This window comes from Pongo pygmaeus, chromosome 18, assembly GCF_028885625.2.
Source record: "Pongo pygmaeus isolate AG05252 chromosome 18, NHGRI_mPonPyg2-v2.0_pri, whole genome shotgun sequence".
NCBI classification, from domain to species: Eukaryota; Metazoa; Chordata; class Mammalia; order Primates; family Hominidae; genus Pongo; species Pongo pygmaeus.
In genome coordinates this window covers 64,721,973-64,736,883 of record NC_072391.2, presented here as the reverse complement: position 1 = coordinate 64,736,883, position 14,911 = coordinate 64,721,973, and the positions used below count along the sequence as shown (strand labels likewise).

Sequence of the window (14,911 nt, the reverse complement as noted above, 5' to 3'; positions counted from 1 at the left end):
GTAGCAGTGAGCAGAGATTATGCCACTGCACTCCAGCCTGGGCAACAGAGTGAGACTCCGCCTCAAAAAAAAAAATTGCACGTGTTGGTTCATTTTTCTGACTTTCATTAGAGCTAATAACCCTGCCCCTTAGCACTGTTATGAGGATTCAACGAGACACCTACCCTCACTTAGCATAGGCAGTCAATAGATATTGGGTCTCACACCGTATTCTCCATTTTAGTTTGTTTTGTACATCCTTCACTCCCTACATAGTATGTGAAAACATCTAGAATGGTGTCAGGCACATAGTAATAACTCAATTAATACTTGTAGAAACTGAATTTGTGGCTAAGACATTTATACCTAGCTTCCCCAATATACTACCATTACCTGCAATAAGAAGGAGGTAAAAGAATAGGAACTCCGGTTGTAATGATGCCAATCTTCTATACTTAAACTTTTTTTTTTTTTCTGAGGCAGAGTTTCGCTCTTGTTGCCCAGGCTGAAGTGCAATGGCGTGATCTCAGCTCACTGCAACCTCCACCTCCTGGGTTCAAGCAATTCTCCTGCTTCAGCCTCCTGAGTAACTGGGATTATAGGTGCGTACCACCACGCCCTGCTAATTTTTGTATTTTTAGTAGAGACGAGGTTTCACCATGTTTGCCAGGCTGGTCTCAAACTCCTGACCTCAGGTGATCCACCCACCTCAGCCTCCCAAAGTGTTGGGATTACAGGTGTGAGCCACCGTGCCCAGCCTTAAACTTTAATATGCTTACAAATAACCTGGGGATCTTGCTAAAAATAGATTTTAATGCAGTAGGTCTGAGGTGAGGCCCCACTTGTTTAGCAAGCTCCCAGGTGATACTAATGTGGATCACATCTTGAGTAGGAGGGTTCTAGAAGGTGGAAAACAAGGCTGCAAAAGCTTGTTTATCACCAGTAAGCCAAAATACTATACTGGGCCTCCTGGCTGAATGAAAGTAAGTATCTAGTGCTCAAATACCTACTTTTAATTTCAAAGTAGGTAAGTGGAGACTGATATCTTAATTATTCGGGCCTGTGAGTATCAGATAATGCTGAGAATTATTTATTTATTTAGTGCTGAGATTTAACAATGGAAATTCACTGCTTCCACATCAGAACTTTGAAATCAAGTTCCTCGTATAAATCCATGTACCCATAATTTGCTTAGGGGTGCTAAGCTAGTCTGTCAAGGGCAAACTTTATCTAACATACTGGCCTAAACTATGCTGATAATAAAGTAGTACAATCAAGACTTAAATAGGATATTAATTTTCACTTATCACAATGGCAAATTTTGAAAAAATGCCCAGTGTTGGCAGAGGGGAGTGAAAGGGGCATTCAAGTACACTGCTGAGGTGGGTGTAAACTGAAACAACTTTCTTGGGAGTGATTTATGTAACAAAAGCCTCAAAAATATCTCATCCTTTGAGTCACTAATTCTACTTCTAGGACTGTCTCTTAGGAAAATAGTCTGAAATGTACACAAAGATTTCTGTACATAGACATTAACAGCAGCATTATTTATAATAGTATAAATATTAACTATTAGGACTCTCAGCTCCATCAAAAGGGAAGAAGGTTAATCTCAGAAAAGCATTTGATTCTAGGGTCTTTTCCTTCACTTCAGGTCTTTCTTTTGAATGTTTAGAAATAATTCAAAATCATTTTATTCTAAATATTATATAACCATTATGAAAACAACTATATAGAGGACTAAATAGATAACTATGGTATATTCTTGTGATATTGTAGAAATGCCTATACTATGAAATTAATAACATTAGGATGTAGAAATCAGGTCTGTGATTACTTGAGGTCAAGAGTAGGGGAAACTGACTACACAAAGGTATGAAGAAACTTTCTAGAAATGTTCTGCATTTTGATTGAGATCAAACTTAAAATGTGTGCATCTAATTATATGTAAATTATTTTTTAAAACCAGGACACAGTTTTATTATTATTATTTTTTGAGAGGGAGTCTTGCTCTGTTGCCCAGGCTGGAGTGCTCAGCTCACTGCAACCTCTGCCTCCTGGGTTCAAGCAATTCTGCTACCTCAGCCTCTCGAGTAGCTGGGATTACAGGGACTTGCCACCATGCCCAGCTAATTTTTGTATTTTTAGTAGAGACAGGGTTTCACCATGTTGGCCAGGCTGGTCTTGAACTCCTGAGCTCAAGTGATCCTCCCACATTGGCCTCCCAAAGTGCTGGGATTACAGGAATGAGCCACTGCACCCGGCCTATTTTTATTATTATTTTTCTTGAGACAGGGTCTCTCTTTCACCCAGGCTGGATTGCAGTGGCATGATCAAGGCTTACTCTAACCTTGAACTGCTGGGCTCAAGTGATCCTTCTGCCTCAGCCTCTTTGGCTCTATAGGTGCACACCACTATGCCTGGCTAATTTCTTATTTTTTTGTAGAGATGGGTTCTCACTATGTTTCCCAGACTGGTCTCAAACTCCTGGACTCAGTCAATCCTCCCGCTTTGTCCTCCGAAAGTGCTGGGATTGCAGGTGTGAGCCACTGCACCTGCCCAGCCACAATTTTAAATTTGGAGTTAAAAATATACAGAGAGGTAAGGTAGAAGAAAATATACCAGAAACACTAATGAAGTTATTGCTGGATCATGGGGTTATATTTTCCTTGTATTTTCCAAACTTTGTATAAAGAACATGTTCTTGGTGTTATAATCACAAAAGCATGTGTCATTCTCAAAATTAATGGCAATAGTAACAACATTGGTACATGCTTTCCACTGACAAGAGCTTCATCTGGTAACTCAAGCCACCTGCATTACAATTCTCTGAGGCAAGATGATTGTTTCTGTTAACTGCCAGGAAAACTGATGACCAAGTAGGCCAAAGGCAGCCACGTGAGCTAGCATGATGAAGGTTACTAAATGGGTCATCTATAAACAAACAGTTATCTTGAGAGGCCCCATATATCATGGTTTTCCTCAACTTACCATAAGTATGTGACTGTTGCCCACTCACAATTGAGATGGCAGCACCTTCCTCCAACTGTTGAATTTTTTCTGACAAAATGAGGTTTTCCTCCAGCACTCTGACCAGTTTTTGCTTCAAACTTTCCTTTAGATTAGAAAACAAAATACAAATACATTAAGAATCTGACATTCTAGGCTGGGTGCGGTGGCTCACGCCTGTAATCCTAGCACTTTGGGAGGCTGAGGCGGGTGGTTTGCCTGAGCTCAGGAGTTCGAGACCAGCCTGGGCAACACGGTGAAACCCCATCTCTACTAAAATACAAAAAATTAGCCAGGCATGGTGGTGTTCACCCATAACCCCAGCTACTTGGGAGGCTGAGACAGGAGAATTGCTTGAACCTGGGAGGCGGAGGTTGCAGTGAGCTGAGATAGCACCATTGCACTCCAGCCTGGGCGACAGAGTGAGAATCCGTCTCAAAAAAAAAAAAAAAAAAAAGAATCTGACATGCTAAGGTGTGTTTAGAGAACTGAAAGATCTTTTCCTCTATTTAGTGATAAACTGATTGGAAGTCAGCATCTCTTTCTCACTAGAATTTTAATTCATTGGTAAATACAGCTCAAATGCAGTAAACAAATTTATTACATGGATTAGCAATCTTTCTTATGAGTTATCTGCTACTCTTGCAGAACAAACATTTGTCATTTTGACAAATGGCCAGCATTCTTAGTGATCTATCTAAAGTTTCTAGAACTGAACTTGGTGTCTGAAAATCCTCTAATGTTAAGAAAAGGCGGCTGAGGCCGGGTGCAGTGGCTCAGGCCTGTTATCTCAGCACTTTGGGAGGCTGAGGCAGGCGGATCACGAAGTCAACAGATCGAGACCATCCTGGCCAACATGGTGAAAGCCTGTCTCTACTAAAAATACAAAAATTAGCTGGGCATGGTGGCATGTGCCTGTAGTCCTAGCAACTTGGGAGGCTGAGGCAGGAGAATCGCTTGAACCCGGGAGGTGGAGCTTTCAGTGAGCCGAGATCGCACCATTGCCCTTCAGCCTAGGCGACAGAACAAGACTCCATCTCAAAAAAAAAAAAAAAAAAAGAAGAAGAAAAAAGGCGGCCGGGCGCAGTGGCTCATGCCTGTAATCCCAGCACTTTGGGAGGCTAAGGTGGGTGGATCACCTAAGGCCAGGAGTTTGAGACCACCTCGGCCAACATGGCGAAACCCTGTCTCTACTACAAATACAAAAATTAGCTGGGCATGGTGGTGGGCACCTGTAATCTCAGCTACTTGGGAGGCTGAGGCAGGGAGAATTGCTTGAACCCAGGGGGCAGAGGTTGCAGTGAGCCGAGATCGTGCCACTGCACTCGAGGCTGGGTAACAGAGCAAGACTCTGCCTCATGAAAAGAAAATAAAAGAAAAGAGAAAAGGGAACAAAGCATGGGGATATGATTTGCTTCTTCCTTTCCTAGAGCCAGCAGGCTGATGCTCTAGAATGGCCCCTAGCCCCTGGTTCAGGGCTCTCAGCTCCCTTAGAAGGGAGGAAAGACAATCCCAGATACATTTGCTGGGATCAAACCATAACCTTCAAGAACATTATCGTAAACATTTCCACTCTAGAGTTTTTTGGAATTTTTGTTTCTTTCTTCTCATTTCAAGTCTTTCTTTAGAATTTTTGGATTAGGGTTAGGATGAGGGAGTCATCCCTGCAGAACTTCCAAGTTGTCCCTGTCCTAGCAAGTTTTGGATTCCTGCTGTGCCCAGACTTTTGCCATATTTTGGTTAGGTGTTCGTGGTGATGCTGATCATTAAGGCACAGAGATGTTGTAGTCCTGCTGCTCTGTCCTTTTCTAAAGGGAGATGAGAGGGGCATACCATGTCATTAGGGACCAGCTGCGCAGCCTCCTTCAGTTCAAGCTCCCTCCTGCAGAAGGCTTTTGTCGTGTCTTCAGGATGTGAGCAACACGTCGGCTGAGAAGGAGCCGGGACTACCAAAGACAGAAGCAAATCTCGGGCAGGACCTGCCAAAAATTCAGGATGGGCACACAGGCCAATCTTAAAAGCTAAAGCACAGCATTCCTAGTCAGTAACTACCAGCTCTCTGGATCAAATAGGCTAATCTATTATCTCCTTTTTACCAGAACTTAGTAAGTGGCAGAAAGAGGGGTTTTTAAGAGGACAAGAAATTATATCCTACATCCTCTATGGAGAAACAACAGCAGCCCTTTGTGAGTGCATAATTCCTTAGTCATTGATTAGTGGCCCTGGGGATAATTTCCTACAAAATGGGAGCAATAGGTCAACATGAGAAGGAAAATAACTGTGTTAGGATTTCTTCTTCTGTATGTCCCTTTAGACATTTTTTAAAAAGTTTTTTTAACCCCAAACAACTTTTAAGTTTCTAGTTTTTTTGTTTTTTTCGTTTGTTTGTTTTCCGAGACGGAGTCTTGCTCTGTTGCCCATGCTGGAGTGCTGTGGTGTGATCTCAGCTCACTGCAAACTCCACCTCCCGGGTTTAAGCAGCTCTCCCGCCTCAGCCTCCCCAGTGGCTGGGATTACAGGCACACACCACCACGCCTGGCTAATTTGTGTATTTTTAGTAGGGACGGGGTTTCACCATGTTGGCCAGGCTGGTGTTGAACTCCTGACCTCATGATCCACCCACCTTGGCCTCCCAAAGTGCTGGGATTACAGGCGTTAGTCACCGCATCCAGCCAAGTTTCTAGTTTATATTTAAACTTTTACCACCAACAAAATTTCCTTAATTATTCTTCTATTAAATAGCCAACAAACATGTTAAGGATCAAAAAGAAAATAACAACAAATAAATGCATGAAGCCAACATTTGCAAAACTGTTTTCTCCCATGTTTCTAAAAAACGAACCCCTAAAGGGAGTCCAGGTCATTTACTCATTTGAGTTTTTCAAATCATAACATTCTAACAGTCATCTCAAAACTCTGATGATCAAACCCAATTTCTGTTGTATTCATTATTGGCACTTTCCCAAGGATCACAAAATCTTTTAAAAAATTAATATAGTCACTAATTTACATATCTGGTTACTCTATATATTACCAAAGACTACCAAATATTCACAGGAGGAACAAAACAATCATTATAAAACAATTAGAAGAGGTGCTGCTTTTAAAAAATAATGAAGAATATGAGAAAAATGCAGATTTGTTAACTATGATGTTTCTGAGATGTTTCAGGATGTGATCATGAGAACAACTTTCCTTGCAAGTGAAGCGGGCTAAGTGGCTTTTAGCAGAACACAGAGCAGAGGAAAAGTCCAGCTCCTGTCCAGGGACAGAGAATGCATTCACTCACCGAGAAACTTCTTGTTGAGGAGGAGGGAGCCGGAGCCATTCCAGTGCTTATCCACAAGTTCCAGGAGCTGTCTGAGGACAGTGGCCACATGGGGGGTTCTGGCAGAGATGGGGGGACTGTGGTTTCCAGGCAAACCGTGCAAACTACCCAGGTCACTAGAGAGAGGCTCAAGAGAAAAAAAAAGCAAAAACAAACAAACAAAAAACCCAACCATTTGTCATTCTTACACAATAAGGGAAGTAAGAATTTAGACATTTAGACTTTTTTTTTTTTTAAATTTTTTTTTGGAGACGAAGTCTCGCTCTGTCACCCAGGCTGGAGTGCAGTGGTGCGATCTGGGCTCACTGCAATCTCTGCCTCCCGGGTTCAAGCGATTCTTCTGCCTCAGCCTCCCAAGTAGCTGGGATAGGCGTGTGCCACCACACCCGGCTAAGTTTTGTATTTTTAGTAGAGATGGGGTTTCACCATATTGGCCAGGCTGGTCTCAAACTCCCGACCTCGTGATCCTCCCGCCTCGGCTTCCCAAAGTGTTGGGATTACAGGTGTGAGCCATTGTGCCTGGCCTAGACTTTTTAAAAAGTGAAAAAGATGATTTCATCTTTCAGTTTGGATTTGAGTAGCATAATATTATTTATGTCTAAGACAAAAACATAAGATATTCCAGGATAATTTCAAAGGTAACAGTATCTTGTATTATAATTTTTAATAGATATTTTCAGGCCAGGCCCGGTGGCTCATGCCTGTAATCCCAGCATTTTGGGAGGCCGAGGCAGGCAGATCACTTGAGCTCAGGAGCTCGAGACCAGCCTGGCCAACATGGCGAAATCCTACCTCTACTAAAAACACAAAAATTAGCCAGGCGTGGTGGTGGGCAGCCTGTAATCCCAGCTACTCAGGAGGCTGAGGCAGGAGAATTGCTTAAACCCGGGAGGCAGAGGTTGCAATGAGCCAAGATCATGCCACTGCTCTCAAGCCTGGGCGACAGGGCAAGACTATGTCACAAAATAATAGTAGAAATTTTCAGAAGAAAATTAAAAATTTGTTGTTTGACACCTACATCTATGGTTCAATATGTTACATAATAGAAAGATTAAATTGCAGAACATTTTAAAAATAGTATTATATTTTATAAAATAAATGAGAGTAATATAAAAAATTATAACTCTAAGTAAGCTTATATTTAATATATTAATATATAATAAACATAAATATTCTATAATATTTTATTTAAGACAGGGTCCAGCTCTGTACCCAGGCTGGAGTGCAATGGTGTGATATTGGCACACTGTAGCCTTGAACTCCTGGGCTCAAGCGATCCTCCTACCCCAGCTTCTCGAATAGGTGGAACTACAGGTGTGCACCACTGTGCCTGGCTAATTCTATATTTTATTTATGTGTTTATTTATTTATTTTTTGAGATAGAGTCTTGCTCTATTGCCCAGGCTGGACTGTAGTCGCATGATCTTAGTTCACTGCAACATCTGCCTCCCAGGTTCAAGCAATTCTCATGACTCAGTCAACCCAAGTAGCTGGGATAATAGGTGTGCACCACCATGCCCAGCTAATTTTTGTATTTTTAGTGGAGACAGCGTTTTGCCAAGTTGGCCAGGCTGGTCAAAAATTCCTGGTCTAAGTGATCTGACTGCCTCGGCCTCACAAAGTGCTGGGATTACAGGCGTGAGCCACCATGCCTGGTTTTTTTTTTTTTTGAGACAGAGTCTTGCTCTGTCACCCAGGCTGGAGTGCAGTGGCCCAATCTTGGCTCGTCGCAACCTCTGCCTCCCGGGATCAAGTGATTCTCCTACCTCAGCCTCCTGAGTAGCTGGGACTACAGGCGTGCGCCACCACACCCAGCTAATTTTTTGTAATTTTAGTAGAGATGGGGTTTCACCATGTTGGCCAGGATGGGCTCAAACTCCTGACTTCAGGTGATCTGCCTGCCTCGCCTCCCAAAGTGCTGGGATTACAGGTGTGAGCCACTGCACCCGGTCCATGCCTGGCTTTAAAAAAAAAATGTAAAAAATACTCTTTTTGGAAATTTTCTGACTTACACCTTTCATAAATTAAAGAGTATATTTCTTTTTTATTTATATTCAAGCGGCTCTTTTAAAGCTTTCCATAAAGAGAAAAATAATGTCTAACAGAAAAAAATGAGTTTTTAGGATCGCCTAGAAAAGCATATTGAAATTTTAACATTTATTTATTTGTTTGTTTATTTATTTATTTTTTTGTAGAGAGAGGATCTCATATGTTGCCCAGGATGATCTTAAAGTCCTGGCTTCAAGTGATCCTCCACCTTGGCCTCCCAGAGTGTTGGGATTACAGGTGTGAGCCACAGCAACTAGCCAGATTTTAACAATATAACATGAAATAGAGGTTAAAAAATTTCCTAGAGCATGTCTGATTAATATAACATCCCAAATATGCTAAATGTTGCTGGATCTTCACTCTGAATACAGTAACACAAGTTAGTGTTATTGTCTGGTAAAATAGGCATAGGGGACTGAGAATGAAAAGAGGCCAAAAAACTAAATAAAACATTACAAGACTGCCCCCTTTGGTGCACAAAAATTACAGCCACTTCCAAAGTTCTGAAAACTGAATAGGAAGTCTTTAAGAGTAGAAAACAAAAACAAAAAAACACTCCAAACAAACAAACAAAAACCCTGTAAACCCACCCCAATGTGTAAGATTTCCAACTGAAAAATAAGTAACTAGAAATGGCTGTTTTTGACCAAATCTCCTGCTTCTTTACAGGGCAGTAAATGATTAATTGACAAATGGTTCCTATGGCAAAGTTTCTTGGGTACAAGGGAAGAGAAGACTCTAAGAGCTGGGGTTCTTCTAAGCACATGGATGGATCTTCCTCATGATGGAAGTAGAACCTGGAGAAAAATGAACATTCAAAAAGACAAGAGAGGACAGTAGAAGGCATTCTCCACAAGGGATGTATGCAAAGGCAGAAGCAAAACTTGTTAAGAAGTGATAATGATAAAAGTTTTATTGTATGACACTATCATACTAGGATATTTTATTTTATTTTATTTTATTTTATTTTATTTTATTTTATTTTATTTTTTTGGAGACAGAGTCTCACTCTGTTGCCTACGCTGCAGTGCAATGGCGTGATCTCGGCTCACCACAACCTCCGCCTTCCAGGTTCAAGTGATTCTCCTGCCTCAGCCTCCCAAGTAGCTGGGATTACAGGCATGTACCACCAAGCCTGGCTAATTTTATATTTTTAGTAGAAATGGGGTTTCTCCACGTTGCTCAGGCTGGTCTCCAGCTCCTGACCTCAGGTGATCCGCCCGCCTCGGCCTCCCAAAGCGCTGGGATTACAGATGTGAGCCACCGTGCCTAGCCACTAGGATATTTTATAAAATGAATTACATGTATATTGTTTATGTGGGAATGGTTCTTGATTTTTCATTCATTCTCTGAACTACTTTCAGCTAAAAATCCCTTGGATAATCTAATTCATCTTCTGTTGGCTGCTACATTGGAAAAAAATTTTAAATCCTTTTAACTTCTAGACAGAAAAGCAAAGCAATGCTCTTATTATTATTATTTTTTATGAAACTGAGTCACTCTGTCACCCAGGCTGGAGTGCAGTGGTGTGATCTCGGCTTACTGCAACCTCCACCTCCTGGGTTGAAGTGAGTCTCCTGCCTCAGCCTCCCGAATAGAGTAGCTGGCACTACAGGCGCGCGCCACCACACCCAGCTAATTTTTGTATTTTTAGTAGAGATGGGGTTTCGCCATGTTGGCCTGGCTGGTCTTGAACTCCTGACCTGAGGTGATCCACCCACTCAGCCTCCCAAAGTGCTGGGATTACAGGCATGAACCACTGTGCCCAGCCTGAAGCAATGCTTTTATAAGAACTATTTCATGTGTGGCCGAAGCAAATGTGTAAATATGATGAGACTGTAAACACAGATGCTACAGATTTCAATCTTCAGCCAGAAGATCAGGGACAGTTCTCCCTGTGATATAAGTGAGAAAATGGCAGCAGTGGAGGAATGACTTTCCCAAGGGCAGAAGGCTCAACAGGCGTTAGCTTGGCAATATTAGCCGCCAGCCTCTGAAAATCTCTTTGAATTTCTAGCCCTGTTGGTCAGAACCACCTCCATTCCCAACAGAACCCTCATTCTGGTCTTGAACCTGACATGTTTCTTGCACAAACACAAACAAGCCAACACTTGCCTCGCTGCCTGTAGCATCTCGGAAACCATGCTTTAGATTCAGGTTGGCAAGGATATTGTCCTTCCATTTGAATCCTCTCTTCGATGGGCTTAGAGACCTCTTGGTAAAAATCTTTCTGTCTTCTGAAGTCCCAGGAGACAACAGCAGTGTCCGCAGAGGAGTTGTCCTGTTTCCCAGGACAGCGTTGTTTGGGACAGAACCATGTGCTGGTGTTAAATCACCCAGATTGGTAGATAATTGTTGCTCTACATTGACAAGTACAGCAGGGTCACTGTTGAAATGGGTTGTGGCATACAGATCTGTGGAGGAAACAGGCTAACAGATGAACCTGCCCTCTGATTGCCTCATGTCTCACTTCTATCGATACCTGGCCTGTAGTCCAAGGGTCATAATAACCACTCCCTAGCATACATCCTCAACTCTGACAAAACTCCAACTCTGGTTAAATCCAACTGTCCACATGTTCCAAGCCTACACCAGAGCAGGGGAACATAGCTGGAGAAAAAACGCATCTGTTCTGACCTTTCTCACTTTAAACTCATGACCACTATTGTAACTGTGCCCTTAGTGGTGCCCAGTTCTTCTGATTTTTTTTTTTTTTTTTTTGAGAGAGTCTCGCTCGGTTGTCCCAGGTGGAGTGCAGTGGCACAATCTCGGCTCACTGCAACCTCTGCCTCCTGAGTTCAAGATATTCTCCTGCCCCAGCCTCCCGAGTAGCTGGGTCTACCCACCATGCCCAGCTAATTTTTGTATTTTTAGTAGAGACGGCGTTTCACCATCTTGGCCATACTGGTCTTGAACTCCTGGCCTCAAGTGATCCGCTGGCCTTGGCCTCCCAAAGTGCTGGGATTATAGGCGCGAGCCACTGTGCCTAGCATCTCCTAATATAATACTCTGGCCAATTTATTCTATTCTCTGAGACAAATATTTCACATCTCTCTTCAAACTTCCAACACCTTCTCTTCCCTCCTTACTCCCAGGTGCCAACCTCCTTTATTTCCCTGAGAGGCAATCAAAGAAAACATCTACATGATCACACCATCAAATCTACCAACTCTCCTGTATCTGTATTAATAAATTCTCTGCCTTCCTTCTTATTACTATAGATGAACTATCTGTGCTTTTATTTAAAACCAGCCTCTCCAATGGTGGACTGGATTCCATTTTCTTGTAATGGTCCCTTTTCTCCCTGGCATCATCAGTTTTCCCTCTACTAGATCACTTCTACCAGGATCTCCTTGACCCCATCCCCTCTCCAGCTAGTTCCATTTCTCTGCTTCCCTTTACTGCAAAACTCCTTGAAGGGGTTGATATGGGTTGGCTGTGTCCCCACCCAAATCTCATCTTGTATTGTAGCTCCCATAATTCCCACATGACATGGGAGGGACCTGGTGGGAAGTAACTGAATTATGGGGGCGGGTCTTTCCCATGCTGTTCTCGGTGATAGTAAGTCTCACAAGATCTGATGGTTTTATAAAGGGGAGTTCCCCTACACAAGCTCTCTTGCCTGCCACCATGTAAGATGTGACTTTGCTCCTCATTCACCTTCCGCCATGATTGTGAGGCCTCCCCAGCCATGTGGAACTGTGAGTCAATTAAACCTCTTTCCTTTATAAATTACCCTGTCTTGGGTATGTCTTTATTAGCAGTGTGAGAACAGACTAATACAAGGGCTGTCTATATTCAGTAACTTTACTGCCTTGCTTCCAATTTTTTTCTTGAATTCACCTCAGTGAGGCTTTCATTCTCATGCATCCCCTGAAGCTGTTCACTAATGTCTTCTTCATTGCCAAATACCATAATCACTTCTCAGTCCCAGGCTCCCTCTCTCCCTATCAGAAGAAGCATTTAACCTAGCATTGATCACTCCCTCCTTCTTGAAACACATTCCTCACTTGGCTTCCAGGATATCACTTCCTCTTGGCTTTTTCCCCTCTTACTTACTGGCTGCTGCTTTCTCACTTTCCATGATGGTTTCTCTTTACCTACTTCTAATTGTTGGAGGGCTCAGGACGAGTCCTTAGATCTCTTTTCTATCTATATTCACTCTTTCAGTGAGATTTCATCCAGTCTCAGAGTTTTACTGTCACCCATACACTTATAATCTCCAAATTTATATTTCCAGCCATACCTTCTTCCCTAAACTCTGGACTAGTATGTCCAATTACCAAATTGGCATCTCTGGAAAGTTTTAATAAGGCACCTGAAACTTAAGATGTCCAAAACCCAACTCTTGACATTTATCTTAAAATCTATATCTCCCATTCTTTTCCATCTTAGTAAATGAAAGCTCTGTTCTTCTAGTTATTCAGACTCAAAACCACAGAATCACCATTGACCCTCTTTCTCCCACACTTCATCCTGGATCCATCAGCAAACCATGGAGTGTCATCTTCAGAACATATTCAGAATCTGACTACTTCTCACCACCTCCACCGCTATCTGTCTAGCCCAAGCCATCATCATCTGTTACGCTGATTCCAATCTCTCCAAAGCATTTAAAAAAAATTTCTACCCTGTTCCCCATAGTCTATTCTCAACCCCACATCCACAGTAATTCTTAAGTGAGATCACATCACTCCCTTGCTACAAACTCTAACTCCTTCTGATCTCACCCAGAAAAAAGTCTGGCATCTTTCCTACTTCATCTATACACTCTACTTTCTTTGCTGAGGCCGCACTGGCCTCCCTGAGGTTCCTTGTACATGAAAAGTATGTTCCAGCCTCAGGACTTTTGCATTTATTCCCACTGTCTAGAAAGTTCTCCTCCCAGACCCACATGGCTTACACTCCCACTTCATTCAAATCTCTACTTTTATGGTGTCTCATCAGAGAAGCTTTCTGGACCATTCTATCTAAAGCATCGCCTCCTCCTTATCACGCTCTATGCCCTTATATAATTTTTTCACAGCATTTACCATAACCTGACATGTATTTACATGCTAAAATGTTTATCATGTGTCTTACCCCATGAGAATGTAAGCTCTATGAAAGTAGGGACTGTCTTCTTATTATGGTAAAATATACATGGAACTTTATTTTGTTTGCTACTTTATCTCCAGAGCTAGAACAGTGTCTGGGACACTGTAGGTGTTCAATGAGTTTGGTTGAATAAATAAATAACAGAAGAGTGATCTCTGTCACTAACTCTGAAACTAACTTCTGTTTTTGTTTTCAAGACAGAGTCTTGCTCTGTTGCCCATGGAGTGCAGTGGCCCGATCTTGGCTTACTGCAACCTCTGCCTCCCAGGTTCAAGCAATTCTTCTGCCTCTCGGCCTCCTGAGTGGCTGGGATTACAGGCGCATGCCACTATGCTCAGCTATTTTGTGTGTGTGTGTGTGTGTGTGGGTGGGTGGGTGTGTGTATTTTTGGTAGAGAAGGGGTTTCACCATGTTGGCCAGGCTGGTGTCGAACTCCTGAGCTCGTGATCCGCCCGGCTCAGCCTCCCAAAGTGCTGGGATTACAGGCATGAGCCACCATGCCCAGCCTGAAACTAACTTCTTCTGGAAGTAACTCAGAATAGAAGTGACTGTGAGTAAAGACTAGATGTCCTGGGATACTGCTTAATTAAAATAGCAAGTAGCTGTGATGCTCACTTTCCTACAAATTTTCCCTAACATATATATCATGTTAAACTCATACCCTACAGATTTCTGGAGGTTCCAAGAACCACTGGTGACCCTAAAATACAACTTAAGAAATGCTAATACAATTTCAGAAGGGTTAATTCCAAAATTTTCAGTTATATCTTCTATCTTCATGCCTATGAAGAAGACTTGTAAACTTACAGGAAGCTGTTACCTGAACTAAGCTTCAAAAGCCTTCCAGTGCTGGAGTCAGGGTTTGACAGAGAAGTTAATAAGTCTCCACAGGAATGTGAAGCGGTGGCCTTTATGTCATTTGAAGGCTTTATGCTATACTCTTGATAGTTCTTGCTTCTCTGAGGCCTTTTACCAAGACTTCCATGCAGGGATAGAGTTTGAGAATAACAACTGTCACAATTTTCCAGACCAACATCTGAAGGTAACTGATAGGGATGGATCTGGCTAGAATCACCCACATCCAGGCGTTTACTCAATGAGGCATCATGGGTAAGATGAAAAGTATCGGGTTTTGGTATCAATTCCTTTTCTGGAGAAGAACCTGAAGACTTATTGTCCAAAAAAGATACTTGGTACCCTTCTCTAGTCATCTTCTCTGGGGATCGGACTGTGGACTGACGAGGTGAGTAGTGTCTGAACTCTAAACACCACCAAGGCAAAAAAACAAAACATGATAAGAATTCTTTGTGGCCTAGCTGGGAGTACCTCTGTTCACTGAACATACTCTCTGTCTGCCAGAAACACCTCTTAGGAAGAGGTGGTTTATAATTCTGATCAATGGTAGCATAAAGTGATGAAAGGACTTCCACATGGAACACCACCACCACC

General features: G+C 42.4%; 1 protein-coding gene across 4 annotated transcripts in view; it reads right to left on the bottom strand.

Annotated features, from left to right (window-relative positions):
- LRRC36 (leucine rich repeat containing 36) overlaps positions 1-14,911 on the bottom strand; it is a 57,763-nt gene that overhangs the window by 3,509 nt on the left and 39,343 nt on the right. For 3 of the 4 annotated variants that reach the window (XM_054453921.1, XM_054453926.1, XM_054453922.1), the window contains exons 8-12: positions 14,283-14,723; positions 10,481-10,779; positions 6,278-6,443; positions 4,822-4,967; positions 2,971-3,094 (exon numbers count right to left, since the gene is read on the bottom strand). In XM_054453921.1, coding sequence (XP_054309896.1) covers positions 2,971-3,094; positions 4,822-4,967; positions 6,278-6,443; positions 10,481-10,779; positions 14,283-14,723 — 1,176 coding nt within the window. The remainder of the gene's footprint in view (positions 1-2,970; positions 3,095-4,821; positions 4,968-6,277; positions 6,444-10,480; positions 10,780-14,282; positions 14,724-14,911) is intronic. The other variant, XM_054453925.1, reaches the window with a different exon arrangement.